Source organism: Galleria mellonella, unplaced genomic scaffold (genome assembly GCF_026898425.1).
Source record: "Galleria mellonella isolate WM207_F2 unplaced genomic scaffold, CSIRO_AGI_GalMel_v1 utg310, whole genome shotgun sequence".
Classification (NCBI taxonomy): Eukaryota; Metazoa; Arthropoda; class Insecta; order Lepidoptera; family Pyralidae; genus Galleria; species Galleria mellonella.
Window position 1 is genome coordinate 1,460,843 of NW_026442071.1, and position 23,836 is coordinate 1,484,678.

General features: G+C 44.4%; 1 protein-coding gene across 1 annotated transcript; it reads right to left on the reverse strand.

Annotated features, from left to right (window-relative positions):
* Positions 1 to 1,014: 1,014 nt before the first annotated feature.
* LOC128200903 (E3 ubiquitin-protein ligase KCMF1-like) lies at positions 1,015 to 8,046 on the reverse strand. Its single transcript, XM_052895778.1, has 9 exons — positions 7,852 to 8,046; positions 7,491 to 7,658; positions 6,717 to 6,853; positions 6,103 to 6,222; positions 5,457 to 5,551; positions 4,298 to 4,472; positions 2,577 to 2,793; positions 1,990 to 2,228; positions 1,015 to 1,900 (listed from the first exon to the last, which is right to left on the reverse strand). Exons 1-9 carry the CDS (start codon positions 7,865 to 7,867, stop codon positions 1,847 to 1,849), a joined length of 1,221 nt encoding a protein of 406 aa, XP_052751738.1. The 5' UTR covers positions 7,868 to 8,046; the 3' UTR covers positions 1,015 to 1,846.
* Between the last annotated feature and the right edge of the window lie 15,790 nt (positions 8,047 to 23,836).

A 23,836-nucleotide genomic window follows, 5' to 3' on the forward strand; every position in this document is an offset into this window, starting at 1 on the left:
CTGTACCCTGTAAATTATATTATAATTATATAATGTTTTCAAAATACGTTATGAAATATACATTTAAATGTTTGTTTTTTAGTTGATGCTGTCTTTAAAGATATAAATTTTTATTAAAATAATTTCTAATTAGGTATAAGTTTATTTTTGTATTTCCTTTTTTTACGTTTATAATTGTTTGTTTTAGTTGTAATTGTTATTGATATGCGCCAAATAAATAGCTTTCCTTTTTTCAAAATATCAGTTGTACCATGTAGGAAATAGTATACTAAGAAAATCCTTTTTTCTTTTTTGAAAAATTTTCTACACTTTTTTCAATATACCTCGTGAGTTCTATTGTTGTTTAGATAACTACTCTTAACCGGCGAGCTTGTACAAGTAGATTGATAAATGTGAAGGAAACGACATGTATATTTGACTCCATAGAAAGAGAACGAAAAGATAATATCGTTAATCTATGTCTGTATCTGATCATTTAGTATTTCATAATTTCTGTCTATCCCAGTGGGAGACAGGTGTGACGTACATATACGTAGGGTTTACTATGATTATCTTTAGTGTTGCCCAAAAGTGTGTATAAATCTGCATCTAATTATCCTTCTAATTATTAATGTGATTTTTTTTAAAGATGTTTGTGTTTGACTCTCACACATTTAATCAGCTGAAGAGATTTTAATGAAATTTGGTATATGGGTAGATTATATCTTAATTCGTGGAATATATTACATATTGATTTACGTGAATAAAGCCATAAAAAACAGTAATTGAATAAGTTCTTTGGACATGTTTTTTTAATACAACATCATTTTGATAAATCATTAAGAGTCAATGTTAGACCCATTATAATCATGTCCAATTAATAACATATACAAACTCTAGATCCTAGAAAAATAAAATCAAGGATTATTGTAGATATACCAAGCCTATTTTGCAGTTAGTTTTATTGTTACAAATTTATAAGGAATTAATAATTAAATTAGTACTAGTACATTTGTTAAAATAAAATACAAACTATATAATATTATAGAATTTAATTACGGTACATACAAACATTTTGTAATGTTGGAGTATAATAATCAAACTAATAAGCACTTTTGAGTAGCTAGTGAAAATTTTGTGGTTAAGTAGCATTTTACTTGTCCATATTATAAGAATAGTAAAAGAGAGAGTCTTGATGCTTTATTTACAGTCTAATGAGCACACCTATATTACCATTAGATAACTTCATGATAATAAGTAAACTAATACTGCTTTTGTGCTTTATTATGAATGTTGAAATGTTAAGAATTGAAAGCTACAGTCGATATAAAAACATTGGGTTTTCTTAAATTAACTCCTCTCACTTTTTGAAAGTATTAATTGAAATTATACTAAATTGCTTATTCGATGATAATTTTTTTTTTTTGTGAATAAATTGACAGAAACATTCCATAACTATTATTTACTACAATAAAGGAAATCACACTGATATTTCGAAAGCCAACAAAACAAACATAAGCATTCACTAATAAGTGTTAGTGAAAAACAACGAGGAAATGTCCAGTTAATTTTTACGCGGTCACCAGTCAGACCGATGACGGCTGCGGCGCGTCTGCGTCTCCATATGTACACCGGATAATCACTAACAACATCGACGGCCACAATCCTTACCCCTCAAAGTGCAATTACGGCCAGATTCCCCGGAACTGGAATCGCGGCTTCCTCGGATAAATAATATTACATAAACTACCGTAATATCTAACGAGTAAACATTAAATAGTTTCATCTACCGACGTCTATACACGACGGAGCGGGCTCGCTCGGTCACTGGAGATTGTCACGCGGCGGGTGCGGGGGGCGCGCGCTCCTACCTGCCCTCGGGCAGCTGCCGCGCCGCCGCGTGCGCGCGCGCCGCCGCCTCCTGCGCACCACGGCCACCGTTACAACTTTACATTCGTCAAACGTCTTATGTTACCATAGTCATTACAACTAACTGCTTCGTGTACAAACCTTGGTGCGAGGCTGCGGCTTGGCGCGCGGCACGGAAGCGGGCGCGGCGGGCGCGGCGGGGGGCGCGGGGGTGGCGGGTGTCGCGGGGGCGGCGGCGGGCGGCGCGGGCGCGGGCGGCGCGGCGCGGGGCGCGGGCGGCGGCTGCGCGGGCGGCGGCCGGCCCAGCGACGCCAGCATGAGCCCGCGCAGGAGCGCCGCGCGCGACTCTGCTTCCGCACTGGCGCTGCCGTTTGTTACTCCTATCAACAATACATGTGTATACGTATATTTACATGTTTATACTTTAATACAATGATAAAAAAAATAATCAATCATCATCTCCATTTTAAGCGTGATCAGATCAGATTGGATAATATTTTCTTCCGAGTACTATAGCGTTTTATATTATCACCAGCGAGACAAGTACTTCATTTACTGCATTTGACTTATAGCAAGGCCACAGATGTCACAAAAAATTGCTGACAATGAAATCATGTCGCTATCACATTATGCATTATTTGTACTATAGTTATTCAGTTTTGTTACTTTAATAAGATCATAGATAAAATATAATTTCGTTTAAGTCATTGACTGCAATCTGTACAAACCCTGAAATCCAGCAGCGGGCAGGAACGGCAGCAGGAACTGCGTGTCAGCGGCGTCGGCTTGCGGCGGCGACTGGTGCGCGGCGGGCTGCGGCTGCGGCGCGGGCGCGGGCGCGGAGGAGCCGCCGCCCGGCGCGCCGCCGCCGCCCGCGCCCGCCGCGCCGCTCGACGCCGCCGCCGCCGCGCGCCTGGGTAGTCGCTCCAGTTGCTGTCGGGCCGCCTGCACGGCCACACGAAAGGGATTGTAGATAACAAATATAGTATAACATGTTCATGTGGTGACAGACTGACAAGATGTTGATTTTGTTCTAAATTTACGTTATTATATTTTTCCTTTCACAATCTATATAGTTCAAAATCTAGGATCAGTAATGATGACATTGAAGGAACTAGTGCCTTTGTCTATGGTTTATAAGGGATGAGACTTAACACGATCGTTTATGTAAAATAAGCTAATAATTTTAATTTTACCTATATATGCTGTCAGGTCGACCTCTGTGCGGAACTCTGTCTGTTAGGAACCATTGCATTGAATTTGTTACAATGTGAGCCATGATACTAACCTGACTTAGTCTTTGCCTATCACTGATTTCCTAAACTGTCAGTGTAAATAAATAGCACCAACAGAATTGCAAAAGTCTGTACTTAGATACTATTATTTGTTATTACTGTGAATGTGAACAAGACTATTTTTCGCGCTTAGCCTCTCATTTAGGCCGTTGTGCGTATGAGTTGTGGCTAGTACAGCCAACCTAGCTCCGCCCAGAAGCGCAGAAGCTTCCTGGGTTCTTCACAGGCCTCACGGAGCAACCTCACCATTTCGAGGATTTCTAAATGTTGATGGGCCTCACATTCCAGGATTACGTGAACAGCCGTTTCTTCGGCGTCAAAACAGCCTCGACATAGAGGGCTGTCTGTGGCTCCTATTGTATTTGTTATTACTATGCTTGTTGAATTATATTCAAGGCGTTCATAAGTTTGCATTATTTTTGACTTGAATTGCTACTTATGGAAACATAAAAAAATATTGTTATGTGAAAAAGTTGGTACTATTGAGACATTTAATGTAGGACGAACATAAGAGTCCATTGTCTATGAGAAAATATCCCTTAGTTTTAAGGTATTGATATAGACAGAGGATTTTTTTTCCATATTTATATGATATTGATTGCCATTAAGAGCATCCATATATTGAATTTATTAACAACGTATATATTCAGTCAGAAACATTTACAACGATTTTACTAAATGAGGTGTTGTTATCTTGCAAAAGTTCATAATACTGTTTTTTTTTTTTTATTAAAATTATTTTGTTTAATTGCATATGTGAGTGCCTGTCAACACTTGAAAATTGACTATAGAAGTTCCATAACCTTTCATTAGCCATTTTGTTCATGCCCGTTTTGTAACACATGTTTCACATGTAAATGAGGCATTTTCAGGCAAATTATTAGATAGCTGCTCGGAGTCTAGTGGCAACTGTTAAACACAGTTTGAGCGCTGAGATTGGTGCAGATTGATGGCTAATATGGATTGTTAATAGAACTTCTGGTAGTAATAGTGGTGGTCAATCTTCGAGTGTTGGCAGTCACACACATACTAATGATAGCAGAATTGAATAAAAAATTTGTGTATTACCATTTAAAATGTTTGTTTTTTTAAAATTATAGATAATTGCGATGTTGCCATTCTTCCCATTAATGCTCTTAGTGTGGTATACATACGGTGGCCTGTTGTCGTTCGAGCTGGAGCTGTATCTGCAGCTGCTGCAGCTGGCTGGGCGTGCCGGGCTGGCCGGGCCCGCGCCGCACGCCCGACAGCTGCGACAACAGCTCAGCGATCGGGTCCACCACCGCATCGCGCGACGACGGCGACAGCGACGATATCCCGCCCGACGTACTGTCGATAAGCGATCGAAACAATCTGTTACCAAATGGTATGTCTGTATCGACCGCGTGTTAGCGTTCCGAGTTAGTTTACATCTCGACTAAGTTAGTACATAGACTTGGGGTGCAACGGTGTATGTAAACAGTGGAACAGTCTAGAATTAATAAGCGCCCATTATTTTAGAAGTATTTAATGTTAAATAACTCAAAAGTAGTGAAAATATTACAAATTAAAGTGTTTTGAAGACATCTGTCAGTTAGTTCGTTTTTCATAAAGTCAAAAATAATATTGTATTAGTAACCTGCTCAATATTAGTTTTTATTAACCTATATTATTATACATATATCGTTGTGAATATTGTATATCTATCTATCTATATTATCATTAATATATTGATTCAAAAAAAAAATTCAAGAAACTTGGTACAAAATAATGGTGGTATCTAAAAAGGTGTACAAAGGAACAGCTACCAAGGCTGTTTGGGATGCTGCAGATGTTATATATCAAATGCTTTAGTGATATGCCCGATACCTTACAAATAAACTTCAGATATGGTACATTAAAAATGTTTTACAGTGTTTCTGGTATATAAGAAAGCCATTGTAATATCAGATATAAAATAACTTCAGTCCTTGGGAACGTCATGTATAAGTATCATAGAACAAGAATAATTTTTAAATAGTTTCGAATAGTCATTTTTTTAAGATTATGCTTCCCAATCGGAATACAATTTCAGCTAAGAAATTATAAATTCGTGTCAATATAGACTACTAGCTAACTAACCTGAATTCTAAAGTGCTAAAGTTGGCGTAAATAACACAAATTATGTGTAGTTTATTGTAGTTGTAGTAGCAGTATGAGCCACTATAAATCCTTAATTATTATAAAGATAATCCTTAATGTACATAATATAATGTTACGTTATATAAATTTACTTAAAGAGTTGGTGCTATGAACGTAATTGAATTTGTTGTTATATGAAGTGGGGTTTATTACCTGAAGTGCATATTGGTACGGCGAGCGCGACTGACTCCGCGACCTGAGTGCGGCATACGACGCACACCGCCATGTCGGATGCCACTTGGCTCGTCGTGTATAGTAGTTAAGGAGATTTCAGATATAACACACAGGATATGATTTATAAATTTTTTTTTATTGTATTATATAAAAATTTTTTTTATACAACTTGGAATAGCAAACAAGACATGAGCAGTACCATGGACATAACAGAGTATACTGTTTCACCCATGATACCCCCATGCGTTGCCATTCCTGAGGACTCAGGTGTTATTCCTCTGTACCCCGTAAATTCAATGCCATATCCCACCCTTCAAACTGAAACACAGCTATGCAAACACAACTGCTTCACAGTAGAAACACGAATGGGACAGAGGTACCCAAACAAACAACTTTTGTACAAAATCTCCCTCCGTTAAAGGTAAATAAGCATTACATTATTTAACATAGGATGTGTAAAATAATGTAATAATTATTGTATATCATATTTTTCAGTAAAAAACTACATACATATATACTGGATAGGAATATATAGGATTTACATTCAAGCAATACATTATTTAACAAATTTTTATATAGACCATCATAAAATAGTCATACTACAGACTGTTATTTAAAAGGATATCAGAAAAGAGATGAGATCTCTAGGACCAGTTCGGTGCTCGAGAGTGAGATGTCCAGCGAAATCATCAGTTACAAAATTTGGTTCCCCACCAGGCATTGATGCGCAAACAGGACAGACAACCTGTAAGCAATATTAATTCAGTACTTTTATAGCATTATAATTATATTATTCCATACACTTTTTGTTACAACTATGAAAGAAAACATATCATAAATATTTAATTTAAAATTAGTTCAGTTTTCCTAAATTAATGTTTATCAAAAAAAATTTAAATTTATTACTTTATGCTATTAGATAATAACAATAATATAGCCCATGTTTTTTCATTGATCAATCCTATTTCTTACCTTGTTGCTTTATAACAGACCAGCCAAATATAAATTTTGATAACTCTAAATTAAAAAGTATCCATTTAACAATTTTTTCTCACTACTTTACATCTTGAGGATGTAATTATTCTATAAATTCTTTCTGATATTTCCACAACCATCTCAATTTTACTTTTAAGGGGATTTTGATGAATGCTGACAAGTCAGTTAATTATTTCATTATCACTTTTTAATAATAAAATACAGATTGTGGGATTGTAGATTACAGGTGTCTAGTAAACTCACTGCTAGTGTGGTGTCAGCATGCTCTGCAGTGACATGTTCCATAAGGGCTGTGTCTGTGAATCCCATTCGGTTACAATATGGGCAAGTATATGCTTGTGGTTGCTCCAGGGCCAGGGCTTCCCCACCATAGTACAAATCTGTAAATATCAATCAACCAATCAAAATAATTTTATTTATGTAGGTTCTTAGACCTATCATAAAGGGCATACAGACTCTTATGCTATGTCTAGTATAAATTGTTTTTAACAATCAACAGAGACAAGATTGTTAGATTGTGAATATATATTCATATCCCAGGTGCAGTCTAATTAAAATTTCATCAATTAGTCCCAATATTATCTCATACAACTCAGATATACATAATAATATATATGTTTTATTATTCATCAACATAATCATTTCAGCCATTATCCATATACTGCTGGACATAAGCCTCTGCCATTTTATTATTATAAAAGTAATTTTATATTTTTGTGAAATATATAGGTAAAATGTTTACATCAGAACTAAAGTAGGAAACAAATTGCTTTGTTCTATAATTGTTTCTGTAAAAGTGAAAAAATACTATGGAAAAGTTACGTTGTACTGGGTTTAAATATTAGATAACATTAAAAACTATATTTAAATATGAATTCAGCATCTATAGTTTCAAGTAGCCATATCTATATATATATATATATATATATATATATATATATATATATATATATATATATATATATATTTTACTAATGAAAACCTACAATAATCAATCAATTAAAAAAGGTTTCTTACCAAAGTCACTTCTGGAAAGAATACACTGCATAGGATGTTCTGTTGTATGTTGATTGGTAGTGGCACCAGATTCATAGCATGCAGCGCACAAGTCGTAGTCGATGCATATTAAACATTTGTATCGTCGTCCCCTAAAGTTGTTTTTCAAACAAGAATCACAGCTGACTCCTAGAAAGATGTCAATACAAAATACAATAACAATTCTTTATTATAAGCAATTCATAACGGCGATTGAATTATGAAATTTAATTTTTTGCGCATGATAGATTTAAAACGATTACATCTGATGATTATTTTCACGTTTTCATATGAAATATATGATGACAAAAGCATCGAACAAATTTTGATTATCATTACCCACCGTCATGGCGATTCATTTTCGCCAGAAAATACCGTCGAAACAAATACTTATTGGCACTAGTATTACTGCTACTTTATGAGGTATTTTATATAACTAAACTAAAATAAGTAGTTCAACATATAATACACTAAAATATAAGATTTCAACAAAAATTTCCAAGCAAACCTAACCCAACCAGGCCATAATGACGTCACATAAATGTAGTAAGTGTTGTTATATAAAAAAATTTGATTCAGTATGCACAGTGTCATGTACTTATGATCTAGTAGATGGTCACAGCTAAAAATTATCACAGCTTGTCAAAATACGTATCTTGTAATTAGTTAGGTATAGAATACCAAAAAATATAGTCTCTGTCTTATAAATAGTAATAGGTTTATGTATTTATTATTGTTCGCGACATTACAATCATTTTATATGTAGTTATAGCGATATTTTATAGTTGTTTTGTCATTAGTTTAATCATTTTTATATTGTTACTTTTACATAGATTTTAAGATGTATCTATAGCGTAAGTTGAATAAAACATTTGATTGTGTCTTGTTATTATTACCCATAAATAGAATAAGAAAAAGAAATTGTAAAAAGTAAATAGAAATAAGACAATTGTAACAAATAAATAGATGCCATATGGTGCCGATCTGAAGAGATACGCGTCTCTTTCACTCTCGCCCCGTCCCGCTCGCACAGACTCGCTAACGCGAGTTAGTACATGTTATCGTGCGACCGGGCGGGTATAAAGATAGGCCGCCTACCGTCGAGCGGCACGCGATGAATTACTCTGCATGCCGGGGGTGAAAATCGAAGCCTGGCGGGGCAAGAACGGCCCCGCGCAATGCCACCGCTGCCAAAGTTTCAGGCATTCCTCCCATGGGTGTCACAGGAAGATGGCATGTGTCCGCTGCGGGGGTGAACACGTAGCCAGGGACTGCCCGCGGCCCAGAGAGGAGCCTCCGACCTGTGCAAACTGCGGAGAAAACCACACCGCTAACAACCCCGCCTGCCCTGTTTTCAAAAGAGAAATAAGAAACAGAAAGGCGGGCACGGCGCCCAGAACAACAGGCCAACTCGCCGGGCGAGATAGGACGCTCCCAGGCGGCACCAACGAATCCAACCTGATGGCCGCGGCAAACCCGGCTACAGAAAGAGGGAAACAGCTGCCTGAAAAACCCCGTAAAAAGAAGAGAGGCAAGAAGAAGAAGAAAGGGAAACGCAAAGACGCACCCACTGAGGCCGCGCCGACCAAGACACAGGCTTCGGCAAAAACAACCCGTCCGCTTGCGGTCGCCGCCCCCACTAAATACGAAGCCGCCACACAAAAGGCCGCATCAAGCGCGGCGCCACAACACGAAAGTGTCAAGGGGAAGATGGCGAAGCAGCCACTGGAATCCAGCACCTCCAACAACAACCACTTGATGAGGGCGATGATTAACATCTTGATGGAGGTGCTAGTCGCGGTACAAACCGTCACAGACCCCTTGCAGTTAATAACCGCGGGCCTGGTGAAACTATCGCAGCTAGCATGATAAGAATAGTTCACTGGAACGCGGACGGGATCCGCAAGAAGCTGCCCCTACTGAAACTGATGCTCGTGGAGTATAAAGTCGACGTGTGTCTCATCTCGGAGACGATGCTAGGGGCCGCCGACGCACTCCACATACCGGGATACCATGCATACCGCAAGGACGAGCTTACGGACGACCGAAGGGTGTATCGCGGGTTGGCTGTCCTAGTAAGGAGGAACATCGTCCACCAGCCGCTCCCACAGGTGCAACTTGGATCGATGTACGCACTTGGGATCGAGCTGTGCAACAATAGAAATCCCATCCGTGTGTTTGCAGTATACAAACCGCCGACAACGAAACTTGCAACGGCCGACGTCGAGGCCCTTTTCAAGGAGCCGCTGCCGACCATCGCCGCAGGAGATTGGAACTGTAAACACACGGCTTGGAACTCCAACATAATCAGCGCCGAAGGCAGAAAACTCCTGGGGATAGTAGAGAAACTAAATATCGCTGTGCATGGTCCAGAGGTACCTACACACTATCCCCACGACGCCGCAAGAATACCCGACGTGCTCGACATAGCCCTCTACAAGGGACTGGACAGCCAACTGACGCAGGAAGTCCTCTTGGAGGACGTCCAATCCGACCACCTTCCCGTGTGCATGGATATCCTGATGACCCCGGTGCTCCTGACGCCGCAGGCCCCGCGCCACCGGACGGATTGGGGGAAATTCACGGACTTCATGCAGGACAACACGCCAACGAGGGCAATTTTAACCTCCGCCGACGTCGAACAGCTTGCGGGAGACCTGTCAGTCTCCATACAGGCCGCCATGCAAAACGCATCTCAGCCGGGAAAGGTAGCGGAAACAACTAATACCATCCCGGCTGCAATAAAGAGGAAGCTCGCCGTTAAGCGCCGACTGCGCAGAGACTGGCAGGCCACCAGATGCCCCACCACCAAAACGAGGTTAAACAAGCTTGCAGAAGAAATAAAGCGTGACATCGAGTCCCATAAAAAGGAGAGTTGGGAAAGATACGTAGAGGAAGCCGGCGACGACTGGAACAGCATTCATCGCCTGTGTCGCCGGCTAACAAACTCCCACCCCCCAGTCCGACCCCTACTGGCGAACGACGGAACACCGAGGTACCGCGCAGTAGACCGAGCGGAGATTCACGCGGATCACCTAGAGCGCCAGTTCCAGCTCAATCCATCCTCAAATAGTGATCATGTTGCACGGATAGACAACTTCGTGAAGGAGTACCTATCATCGCCACTATCACCTCACGAAGATCCGATTGTCTTCACACCGGGACAAGTGCAGCGTGAAATCAGAAAGACGAAGCCTCGGAAAGCCCCCGGCAGCGACAACATCCCAAATACGGTGCTGCGTCACCTGCCGCCGCGCACTATAGCGGCACTGACGCGCCTGTACAATGGAATAGTACGCACAGGGCATTTCCCAGACCACTGGAAGATAGGCAAAGTCATCACGCTGCCTAAGCCCGGTAAGAACGTACTGAAACCGGAATCGTACCGGCCAGTGACGTTACTGCAACACATGTCAAAGGTGTTTGAGAAACTCCTCCTCAAACATCTACAACCACACTTAAAACCACGCCTGGAGCAGTTTGGATTTAGAGCGGAACACTCCACGACACTGCAACTGACCAGAGTCCTGCACGTCATAACGAGCGCCCACAATAAGCACGAGCACGTTATTGCAGTGTTACTGGACATGGAGAAAGCCTTCGACCGCGTGTGGCACAACGGTCTACTGTATAAAATGGCCACTCAGACCGAAACACCAAGAAGGTTGGTCCGAATAGTGGCCTCATTCCTCCACTCAAGACGCTTCATGGTGACGGTGGAACAAACCTGTTCGGGAAAGCGACCCATCCGCGCGGGTGTACCACAGGGAAGCTGCCTATCGCCTGCGCTCTACGCGCTGTTCACCGACGACATTCCCACTACCTCCGAGTCTCTCCTCGCGCTGTACGCCGACGACGCCGCCTTCATAGTGACATCCATCGGCAAGAAGCACGCAGCGCTGAAAATGCAGCGACAACTCGACACCCTACCAAAGTGGCTGGACGACTGGAGATTGTCGGTGAATGTGCGCAAAACGCAGGCGATCTACTTCGGACAACGTCACTGCCCTCCCAAATTGCACCTGCGCGACTCCCCGATCGAGTGGTCTACCACCGTCACCTACCTGGGGGTGAACATCGACCGGCGTCTAAGTTTTAACACCCACATCAAGGGGTCTGCAACAAGACCAGGGTGGCCAGGCACCTCCTTCGCCCAGCGTTGACAGGAAGACTCCCTCCAAATAAAGACGGCCATATACAAGACCTACATCCGACCGCGACTTACGTACGCAGCGCCGGCATGGTATGTCTACGCATCTGCGTCGAATAAGAAGAAACTCAGCGCGCAACAACACCTTACACTGCGCACCATCGCCGGCGCGCATAAATACGTAAGGAACGCCACCTTGGAGAGGGGACCTAAAGATCCCTCCGCTGAACGAATTCATCGGCAGCCTCGCAACGAAGATGTTCGCGCGTGCGGACGCATCGGGCTGGGACCACCTAAAGGGAATAGCGCCCCTGCACGCGCGACCTCCGGACCACAAGCCCTACGCACGCGAACTAATAGCTCGCGTGCAAGAAAACCCAGAGGAAGACGCCATGGACACATGAAGACCCCTCCCCCTGATGAGGGCCACAATGCTGTCCCGATCATTCAAACGCTGGCAGTTTGCTGGGCCCCCCCCCACGGGGTCTCACCCGGCAGGCGAAGACCGCGCAGAGTGAACGGGGCGGCACGTTAAGAACCAGGTTCACCCCAACGACCCGCTCATATTAATGAGCGGCGGATAGAGACCACCTGAGAGGGGTAAAAAACCCCGGACAGGTTTCCCCGGCTCCCCCTAGGGGAGAGCATGAGAAGAAGACGGACTTTGACTTTGTCGAGCGGCACGCATTCACGCACTGCACTCCCCACCGAGAAGAAATAGGACAAAAGAAAAACTCTTCAGACGGTACCGGGAGCTTCAGAAAAGGAATCAGTGTGTTTCTCTCCAGCCTGAACCAGCGCCCCTACAGTCCACGCTCACCGAACGGCCATCCGCACCGTTCATCGTGGTCCTTCGAGAAGCCGGATTGCTGGAGGAACACCGTTGGTCCTTCGAGAAGCCGGATTGCTGGAGGAACACCGTTGGTACATCGAGAAGCCGGATTGCTGGAGGAAGACCATTCTGAAGCCGGATCGCTGAATGCCGACTACAAGAAATATGAAGTCGTCGCAACAAAAAGTCGCCGTCACCGAAGCCACAACGTCCGCCGCCACCACGTCGACTACGGCCGCCGGAACGCTGTCCGTCGCTGCCACGCCGTCCTTTGCTGCCAAGACGTCGTCTGCTGCTTTCATAATTCTGTCTGTCGCTGCCACGTCGTCTACCGCCGCCACCACATCGACTACGAACACGTCCGGCGATACGACGACCACAGGAGCCACGGAGACTACCGAAGCCACAGGAACGACAGAGGAGACAGCAAGGAAGAAGGAACCGAAGCACGGCACGGCACGCACGGTTCGCACCACGGCCTCGCAGAGGAAGAAGGCTCTGGCCAAGGCACGAGAGGAGCTACTTCGAAAGGAGGTGGAATTGGCCGCCGCACGTGTCGCCGCCCTGGAAGCCGAATCAGAGGACGACGAGGAAGTAGAAGACGACGACGCTACCGTCAGAAGAGAACGAACGTCGGATTGGGTTCATCGAAGCACGCTGGCACTCACGATGGAGCCGCATGTACCAGAGATAGAAGAAGTCACCGGCAAGCGTCAGGGGTTCGTCCCATCGAGACCCGTTGAAGAGGATTCGAGAGCGCCGCCGCCACAGCCGAGCAGCGACGCACTTCACCGGGACCACGCACGCCACGTTGACCCACATGCCGCCATGCCTACGATAGCAGCAGCGATGCAGTCGATGAAGAAAGAAGAACCGGTGCTGAAGGTGGGCATCGATTGTAATGAGTTTGCGATCGCCATGCAGATGGCCGCTCGCAACATACTGCCCTCCACAGCGTCAAGAGTCACCGAGTTGCCAGTCTTCAATGGATCGTCGAGCGAGTGGTTACCATGGAAGATGGCCTATGAAGAGAGCGCAAGTCAACTCACAGAACAAGAGAACCTAGCAAGACTGCGCAGAAGCTTGAAGGGGCCGCAAAGGACGCGGCACGCTCCCTATTCGTCGGGTCTACGACCGCAGAAGAAGTAATGAAGATGTTAGCCGCGAGGTTCGGCCGCCCTGGAGCACTCGTCACAGCCGAACTGAACAAACTCCGCGCGCTACCACGACTCTCGGACAACGCAAGAGACGTCTGCCTCTTCGCAAGCAAGGTGCAGAACGTCGTCGCCACGATACGAGCGCTGAACAAGAGTCACTACCTCTACAACGAAGAAATAGTGAGAAACGTCACAGAGAAGATGCCGTCGGTACTACGCTTCAAGTACTACGATTTCGCCAACGACCAACCGGACCTCGTAACACTCTCTCAGTTCCTGCAAAGGACCGCCGCACGATGTGGAAACTTCGCCCCCGCCGAGGAGATACCGTCCGAAGACCGGCGGGAGTCCGCTCCTAGGAAGACGGCGAAGACATACACGACGCAGGAGAAACCCGCTACACCACCGTGCCCGATGTGTCGACGAGAGGGACACGCTCCATCGGACTGCAAGACGATGAAGGAAGCAGACACATCGGCGAGATGGGAGTTAGCGAAGACTCATAGGCTGTGTTTCCGCTGCCTCAAAGTAAGAAGATTTCGCCACGCCTGCAAGAGCAAGAGATGCGGAGTAGATGAGTGCACGCAGACTCATCACCCTCTGCTGCAGCCGGAGAATGAAGTGACAACACACGTCATCGAGGACAAGTCCGCCACAGTCGCCGCATCGGCAAGGGAAAACGACAAGATCGCGTTCCTGAAGATCCTGCCGATACGAGTCACCGGTCCCACGGGAACGTGCGACACCTACGCGCTACTGGACGACGGGTCGACTTGCACCATCATCGAGACGGCGGTGGCGGAGCGAATCGGTGCTACGGGTCCCCCCGCACCATTCTACATGGAAGGTGTGGCCGGGGCACGGATCAACGCAGCTCAATCGACGCGTGTTCACTTCAAGATCCACGGGCGGAATTCACAAGAATACACAGTGGGGGCACGGACGATGGACAGACTGCAGTTATCACCGCAGTCGGTACCGCGCAGCGTCATCAAGGGCTGTCCACATCTACAAGACATAGAGAGGGAACTGGTCTATGAAGAGGGCAAACCGACGGTGCTGTTGGGGCAAGACAACTGGCACCTACTGCTGGCCCACGAAGTCAGAAGAGGATCCGACACGCAGCCGGTCGCATCACTCACCGATCTGGGATGGGTACTGCACGGTACGAGTCGCGGCAGGACAAGACAGCAGGTGCACAGAATCAGCCACATAGTGACGACGCACGAAGAGGAACAATCGATGGAAGAAATGATGAAGCAACATTTCGCGCTCGAATCGCTGGGGATCGCACCGAAGAGGTCTTACAATGAAGAGGAACGTCGCGCCCTACGCATTTTAGAGGAGAAAACTCGTCCGTTACCGGCGGGAGGATACGAGACGGGGTTATTATGGAAGAAGGACGACCCTGTGCCGCCGGACAACTATGAATCGGCAATGCGACGTCTCCAACTGGTCGAAAGGAAACTCGACAAGAATGAAGAAATTAAGAAGAGATATGAACAGCAAATGGACACGCTACTCAAGAACGGGTATGCTGAAGTCGCCCCGCCACGGAGTTCCCAACGGGTGTGGTACCTGCCACACTTCGCCGTCATCAACCCGCAGAAACCGGGGAAACTGCGGATCGTGCACGACGCAGCAGCCAAGACGAAGGGCATCAGTTTGAACGACATGCTGCTGCCGGGCCCCGACTTACTTCAATCGCTACCGGGGGTCCTCATGCGGTTCCGGCAACGACGGGTGGCAGTCACGGCGGACATAAAGGACATGTTCATGCGGGTCACCATACGGGAAGAAGATAGGGACATGCAACGGTTCCTGTGGCGAGGAGATCGACGAGAGGGTCCACCTGTGGAATATAGGATGAAGAGTGTCATATTCGGCGCAACATCGTCACCGTGTACAGCGATCTACGTCAAGAACAAGAACGCAGAACAGTACAAGGAAGAGTTCCCGGAGGCAGCAACGGCGGTGGTCATGAACCACTACGTCGACGACTACCTCGCCAGCTTCGACACGGAAGAGCAAGCCGTACGCGTCTCAAGACAGGTCGCACAGATCCACGGTCGAGCCAACTACTATCTCCAACGGTGGGCGTCGAACTCGCATCAAGTGCGCGCCGCGTTCTCCGACACCGGCGGGGACAGCGTGGTACAACTCGACGCAGAGAAGATACTGGGGATGGTATGGCGACCTTCTGAAGACACCTTAGGCTTCAACTTCAACGGACACAAGCTTCCGCCACAGATAGCCAGCGGGGAACAGACGCCGACGAAGAGGGAAGCGCTACGAGCGATTATGTCGCTGTTCGATCCACTGGGCCTCGCCACTCCCATCACCATACAGGCGAAGAAGATATTGCAGGAGACGTGGCGTACCGGTATCGACTGGGACACCGAGCTGCAACCACGGGAAGCGGACGCCTGGCGGAGCTGGATGGACCACGTGCGACGGCTGTCCGCGCTGGAGGTGCCGCGGTGCTACCCGGAGGTAGCCACGGCCGATACAGCGGAGCTGCATACATTCGTCGACGCCAGCTCGGACGCGTACGCCTGTGCCGTGTACTGGCGGGCCGTAAGCGCGACCGGCGAGGTCCACGTGTCGCTGATCGCGGCAAAGGGACGAGTGGCCCCACTCAGCAAGGTGACCACGATACCGCGACTGGAGCTGCAAGCGGCCGTCCTCGGGTGTCGCCTATCGCGCACGGCAGTCGAAGAACACGACCTGAAGCCCGCTCGCCGAGTATACTGGTCGGACTCACGCACCGTGCTCGCATGGCTACGCACCGGTCCTCGCGCATACAAGCCGTTCGTCGCGCATAGAGTCGCCGAGATCGTCGAAGAAACGAAGACGAACGAGTGGAGATGGATACCGACGCGGCACAACGTAGCAGACGACGCCACACGCGACCCACCGACGGACTTCGGCTCGCAGCATAGATGGTTCCGTGGGCCGGACTTCCTGTACCTCCCCGAAGAGCAGTGGCCGCGTGAAGATAGTACGAGCGACGATAGTCAAGCGGAAACGGGAGAAGAACGCGTACACAAGCTACAGAACGCGACGCAGTTGTCTATAGCATTACCCGATCCGTCACGTTTTTCTAATTGGTTGAAACTTGTTCGCAGTTCAGCACGGGTGTTGCAGTTCATCGACCTTGCGACCGACCAGTCAACGCTGTACCGCCATCCGAAAGAGGAACAAGAAGAAAGAGAGCACCGACCCCACTTGGACCCGCACGAAGAAAGTCGATAGAGAGAAGACGAAGATGAAAATCAAGAACAGCAATAGTCCATCTGTGTGTTTCATCCCCATAGACACACACTACCTAGATCGCGCGCGACGACTATGGATTCGCGCGATACAACAAGAGGCGTTCGGCGACGAAATCGCAGTATTGAAACAAGGGAAACAGCTGCCGTCATCCAGTCGACTCATACAGCTGTCGGTCGTCATAGACAACGACGACATTCTGCGACTTCGATCGAGAATAGCGGCCGCCGCCGATTTGTCAGCCGAGCAACGAGAGCCCCCCATCGTCGACGGAAACCACGCCTGGGTGCGCCTATACATCGCATGGGTGCATCGGAAACTTCACCACGGCGGCTTCGAGATCACCACGAACGAGGTGCGACAACACTTGTGGGTGTTGCGCCTACGACACGCCGTCCGCAGTGAACTGAAGAGGTGTCAGCTGTGCCGCCTACGAAGAGCAAGACCGGCGCAGCCATCAACGGGCAACCATCCACATAGCAGGCTGGCGCATCATCAACGACCGTTCACGTTCACCGGCCTAGACTACTTCGGGCCTATGACCGTGACAGTGGGCCGCACTCACCAGAAGCGGTACGGAGTGCTCTTCACCTGCTTAACGACGCGCGCAGTCCACCTGGAAATCGCCGGCAGCCTCAGCACGGACTCCGCCATAATGGCCCTGCGGCGCTTCATAAGCCGCAGAGGGTGTCCCACGGAATTATGGTCCGACCAAGGCACCAACCTCAAAGGTGCTGACGTCGAACTGAAGAAAGCAGCCGAGGAAGCCATCCAAGAAGAGTCATCAGTCCATTTCATCCGGTGGCGCTACATTCCCCCGAGCGCACCCTTCATGGGAGGTGCGTGGGAACGGCTGGTGCGTAGCGTGAAGACCGCACTAGCCGCCACGTTGAACGAGCGGGCCCCCAAGGAAGAGGTCCTCCACACTCTGCTGGTCGAGGTCGAGCACACCCTCAATAGTCGACCGCTAACCCACGTGTCAACATCGGCAGACGACGACAGCGCCCTAACCCCCAATCACTTCATATTGGGCGGTCCATCGCGCGTCCCACTGCCAGGCAGCTTCGCAGAGAGCGACGCGGCGGGACACAAGGAGTGGCGTGCCAGCCAGAGGCTAGCTGATTGCTTCTGGAACCGGTGGGTGAAGGAGTACCTACCCGAGTTGCAACACCGGCGGGAGCCCCGAGCTACACACGGAGCCATCAAAATGGACGACCTGGTCCTGATAGCTGATGGGACCTTGCCTCGCAACACGTGGCCGCGAGGCGTGGTGGTGGCGACCTACCCTGGACCAGACGGCGAGATCCGAGCAGTCGACGTGCGGACGAACAAGGGCATCCTACGGCGACCCACTAAGAAGCTGATCATACTGCCCACATCGACATCGAGCGACGCGAACACGAGTTAACTCCAGCTACGAGAGCTGCGGCGGGAGATTATGTTCGCGACATTATTTGTATATATCGTAATTTATAGTTGTTAAGTCCCTAGTTAATCGTTTCTGTATTCTGTTATTTTATATAGATTTACATAGATTTAAGATAGTGTAAGTTAAATAAAGTATTCCTTTGCGTGTTGTCGTTATTACCTACGAATAGAAATTGTAACAATAAATAGAATTAAGAAATTGTAAATTGAAATAAAATAAATAAATAGACGCTATAGAGTACCGATCTGAAGAGACACGCGTCTCGTTCATTTTCGCCCCGTCCCGCTCGCACAGATCGCTATCGCGAGTTGGAAACGTTATCGTGCGAGCGGGCGGGTATAAAGATAGGCCGCCTCCCGTCGAGCGGCATTCGCTTCCGGGCAGCGGCGCACTACACTCGAGAAGAAATAGGACAAGAAGAAAAAATACTCTCTTCAGACGGTACCGGAGGCTTCAGAATAGTAATCCCTGTGTTTCACTCCAGCCTGAACCAACGCCCCTACAGTCCACGCTCACCGAACGGCAGTCCACACCGTTCACTTTTATACCAACTGCGTGGCAGCAGTAACAGCATTCTGAGGGCATTATGTAATAAATACGATAATGCGATCCTCTCATTGTGGGTCAAAATTATTATAGGGGTCATAAAATGATTTGTTTTGTTTTTTGTTTCTACTAACATACTCGTAGTTTAAGTCAATTGTTCCTAACAAAAATGGATCTTAGTTATCTGTAATAAAGAAATATTATTATTTTTATTATTTCTTATATTGTATAATGCCAATAAAGTATACTTATAGATAGATAGATAGATACTCTTTATTGTTTCCTCCAAAAGATTGCAATAGTAAACTAATTATAAATACAAACAATTACAAGAAATAATCGCAATGAGAAAACAATGGGTGACCTTATCGCTAAAAGCGATCTCTACCAGGCACACATACATACATGCATATAAACATCTACACAGATACATAAAAATATATAAATACTGCTTACATGTATACATAAAACACTGAGTTATAAAATTTTTAGATATCTGAAGAAATAAGTATGCTAACCAGACAATGAACAAATTAAGAAGAAGTTTCATTTTAAAACTAGGCATTTTTCATTTTTTCATTCAATTTGATGCAGTAGTTTTTGCGTGACACCAAAACAACGAAACAATTAAATTAGTTTACAACTGATGAAGTTAAAAGGTCAATCATAAAAAAAAATACAACCGCTTTAAAAACCTTCTTCTTTTTGAAGTTGGTTGAAAAAGAACAATCTGCACCTAAAGAATACCTTGCACTATTAATAGTAATATAAAAAAATATAGTATATGTATTTATGTAATATTTTATTATGTATCTTAATATTTTATTTAACTGTATATTTGTTTATGTATATTAAATATTAATAGTTGTAACACTTCAGCTGCCCGCTAGCAACATGTTTTCTAACTGCATTGGGTTGACTGGAAGAGATCTCTGCCAGAGATAAGTCCACCCTTGCTCACAATATTTATAAATGCATTAACAATGTAATTTACAAGTGCAATAAAGAATATATATGTAAAAAATATAGAAAAATAAATACTAACACTAGTTCCAAGGAATAGAGTACTTAATTAACCGTACTGTACGAGTATATCTATACTTATAATAAATCTGTAGAGAGGTCAATTCTGTACATGAAATATATTTCCAAAATAACTATCAGGCGGTGATTAGTGATCGGTACTGATGCCAAAAATGCAGTCAGTAACATTTTTGTCTGTCTGTTTGTATGTTCGTTATAGAAACAAAAATTACTAGACGGATTTTAACGAAAATTTGGTACAATTATTCTTCATACTCCTAGGCAGGTTATAGTATACTTTTCATCACGCTACGATCAATAGGAGCAGAGCAATGAAGGGATATGTTGGGAAAACGGGAGAAGTTACTCCATTTTTAAGCTTCCGTCGCATGTGTAGCCTTAATGGGCACTTTAAAAATGTAAAAATGTCCACCCGTGCGACGCCGGGACGGGCCGCTAGTTTTTAATAATTTCCTTGTCCAATGCAAACATATTGACGCGCAATAAGCGAACGAAGTCCCAAATTTTTCAATGCAAGAGTGGTGGCAATAAAACCACAGTGATACTGCATCCACCTCGGCTGCGTTGTGAGAGTAACATGAGAATTTCTAGACGCTCTGAGCATTTGCCGTTTGCAAATTCCTGTAAAATACCGTCCCGTGCGGCAATTCGGGTTGCGGTGCCGGCTCCCGTGGTAGTGCTGTGTAAACTTATGTATTTATCGATCTTTGTAACGTTCATGACTAAATATATGCAGGCCTATCGTGGCAGAGAATTATTTGCTATTTTAACTTGAATTGAAACACCAATGAGCTCTCTGCTGACGTTTTCCCTAGTGACAACAATATGGGGTTCTTCGAAAAGGGTATTTTAAGTAACATATACATATATATTCTTTATTGAACTTAAACAATACATGCGACGATTAGTTTAACAACTTGTTAGCAAGGGAGGACTTATCTCTGAAAGAGATCTCTTCCAGCCAGTGTAGTTAGAGAGAAAATAATTAGGGTAATCCAGTGCAGGAAAGGTACCGGTAAAAATAATATAAGAACAAACAAGCATACAACTTACTTGATGGTAAGCGATTATCGTGGCCTATGAATGCTTGCAATATCAAGGACATTTACCCCTTTTAGGTTTCTTCAGGCTCAAAAAGGCTTCAGGCGCAAGTGTCATCCCTAGTATTATAAGCGTGCATAGTCTGCACTGACCGCTTACCATTAAATGTTCTCTATGCTTTGCCATCTTCGTAGTATAAAAAAATGTATCTCACGTAATCCAAGTTGTAATATTTCAGGTAATTTTTTTTATACAACTTAGAATGGTATATCACGGGCGAAACAGTATACTCTGTTATGCCCATGGTACTGCTCATGTCTATAGGCGACGGTTACCACTTACCATCAGGTGGGCCGTCAGCTTGTTTGCCATTCTAAGTTGTATAAAAAAAAGTATCATTATTTGACTATATTTCAAATTTGACTTCATAATAGACATTGAAGAATATTCATATCTCTATTAACAAAATAAAACACGTGTACGTATATCGATACGATAACATGCGTAATTTTAATTATCCATTTAAATAAACATTTAATATTATTTATCGATAAAAAAAATACCGACAGATAGACAACACTGACACAAATATAACGAGCAGTTGAAAATGATGTCGATACTTAGCATTGCAACCATAATGCCACCAGTAATGAGCAAGTAGCAATGTTTACAATAGCATCGATGAAATAAATTGTGGTATCACAATAAAATAATGATACTTGATGATTTATCGAATTTAAGGGATGTAACACATTCTATGCAGTTTTTTTTTTTAATAAATGATAATGGAGTGGTAACCCCGTCCGCGCTAACGGTGTACACTGGCGGGGCACCAGTGAGGGATGATAGGTAAAAATGAAAAGGCAAGTCAGTTAGCCCATCGTGACGAATATAACGATAAATTAGTTACGATGGTTTCCAGGGAAAACCGCGTGAAGGTCGACCTGATATGTAGGTACTTGAAAACTTTGTCTAAAAATAAAAAGGGGAACTTAGTGCATTAACTGAGCACATTGTTAACTTACAGCTCAGGACATCTCATGTCACTAATTTTACCATCAAGTATATATATATATATATATATATATATATATATATATAGGCCTCGGCATAAAATAAATCCGGTGGGTGTCGTAATAGGCGACTAAGGGAAGGCGTATATGTGTATATGTATGTATGTGTAAGTATATGTGTATGTTTACAGGGTTTATGTATTTTATGTAACTTATAATGTGTAGTTTGTATTATTCTTTGTGTATACATATCTTATGTGTTTATACAATACATGCAGATCATATGACTGCCTATTTTTATTTTTAAAATAACACAATCTACATGAAAAGGTTTTGCTGGAAGAAATCTCTTATTAGAGATAAGCATTATGTTTATAATGAATTGTGGTTAACATTATGTTTTGTGTACAATAAAGAATAAATATAGTGAGAATTCCTTATAATAAATACTAAACCAAAATATATAAAACCCTATATATTATGACTTTATATTACTGTATATGTAGCTTTGTTAGATAAATCAAAGATATATATTGTAAGTATGGTGACAATGTAAAAATATAATGCCTTACAACTTTTATTTATCGTTATAATTTCGTAAGAGGCAACTAAAAAAATAAAATAAGAGAAGTCGCAATAAACCTGGACTATGGAATATATTGTAACTAGGGATGGCTAATATACAGCAATATCTATGTATTGTATTATTTTACCAGAGGGAGACTTTGTACAAAAGTCGTTTGCTTGGACACCTCTGTCCCATTCGTGTTTCTACCGAGAAGCAGTTGTGTTCGCATGGCTGTGTTTCGGTTTGCAGTGAATTTAAAGAGTACAGAGGAATTAACACCTGAGTCCTCAGGAATGGCAACGCATGGCGGGTATCATGGGCGAAACAGAATACTCTATTATGCCCATGGTACTGCTCATATCTATAGGCGACGGTTACCACTTTCTATCAGGTGGGCCGTCAGCTTGTTTGTCACTCTAAGTTGCATAAAAAAAAATATAATTAGAATATCTGTATATTCGCACAATAAATCATATATTAAATATTAGTTATTTAATATGTAATATAGAAATGAAGCAACCGATCGAATCGAATATAGATATCCGACTAATATGAACGATATAAAATGGGCGATGATTTTTTTCTGCTCTCAGTATCTAGAGTAACCTAATATACAGATATCAAAGCGGTAACGATATTAGCGATGCTTAATTGTAATATCTTTTCTTCTGTACATATTGATCGGATATCGAGACGCCTATATTCGAATACGTTATGATCGATGCTTGCAAGCGGTATCGAACCCTTAAGTCTTAGAGAGATTTTGCCTCACTCTGCGTGTTCTACCGCTTATACAACGGATTGTGCTCAGAGGAATTATTCAATATGATGCCTACGGCCACTTTCTATCATCGTACGGCTCGCCCTCGACAGGGAGTTCACCCTCATACCTTACAGCCTAAATGGTCGCGTAGAACGCGGTTTCAGAGATGCTTTCTCCCACGAACACTCAGGTTATGGAATGAGCGCCCTACCGAGGTTTTCCCAAGAGACTACAGCATGGGGTTCTTCAAAAGGGGGGTAAAGAGGTTTCTTCAGGGTCGGCAACGCGCGTGTAATACCTCTGGTATTGCAGGCGTTCATAGGCTATGGTAACCGCTTACCATCAGGTAGGCCGTATGCTTGTTTGCCACCTCAGTGGTATAAAAAAAACCGTTAAAGCTCTGTTATCCAATATTTATTTGGATAGAAGATTTATAACATATTATTGCACCAGTATATAGGTTCTGTAACCAAAATATATAGATATTGCTTTATTTATGGGTGGATAATTAT

Excerpts from the sequence above, each read along its gene's own strand:
- LOC128200903 (XM_052895778.1), bottom strand. Across the intron at positions 6,854-7,490 it reads TCTTTCCAGAAGTGACTTTG|ATTTGTACTATGGTGGGGAA; the intron begins GTAAGAAACCTT and ends TGATATTTACAG. Across the intron at positions 2,794-4,297 it reads TCGAACGACAACAGGCCACC|GCGGCCCGACAGCAACTGGA; the intron begins GTATGTATACCA and ends GTGGCCGTGCAG.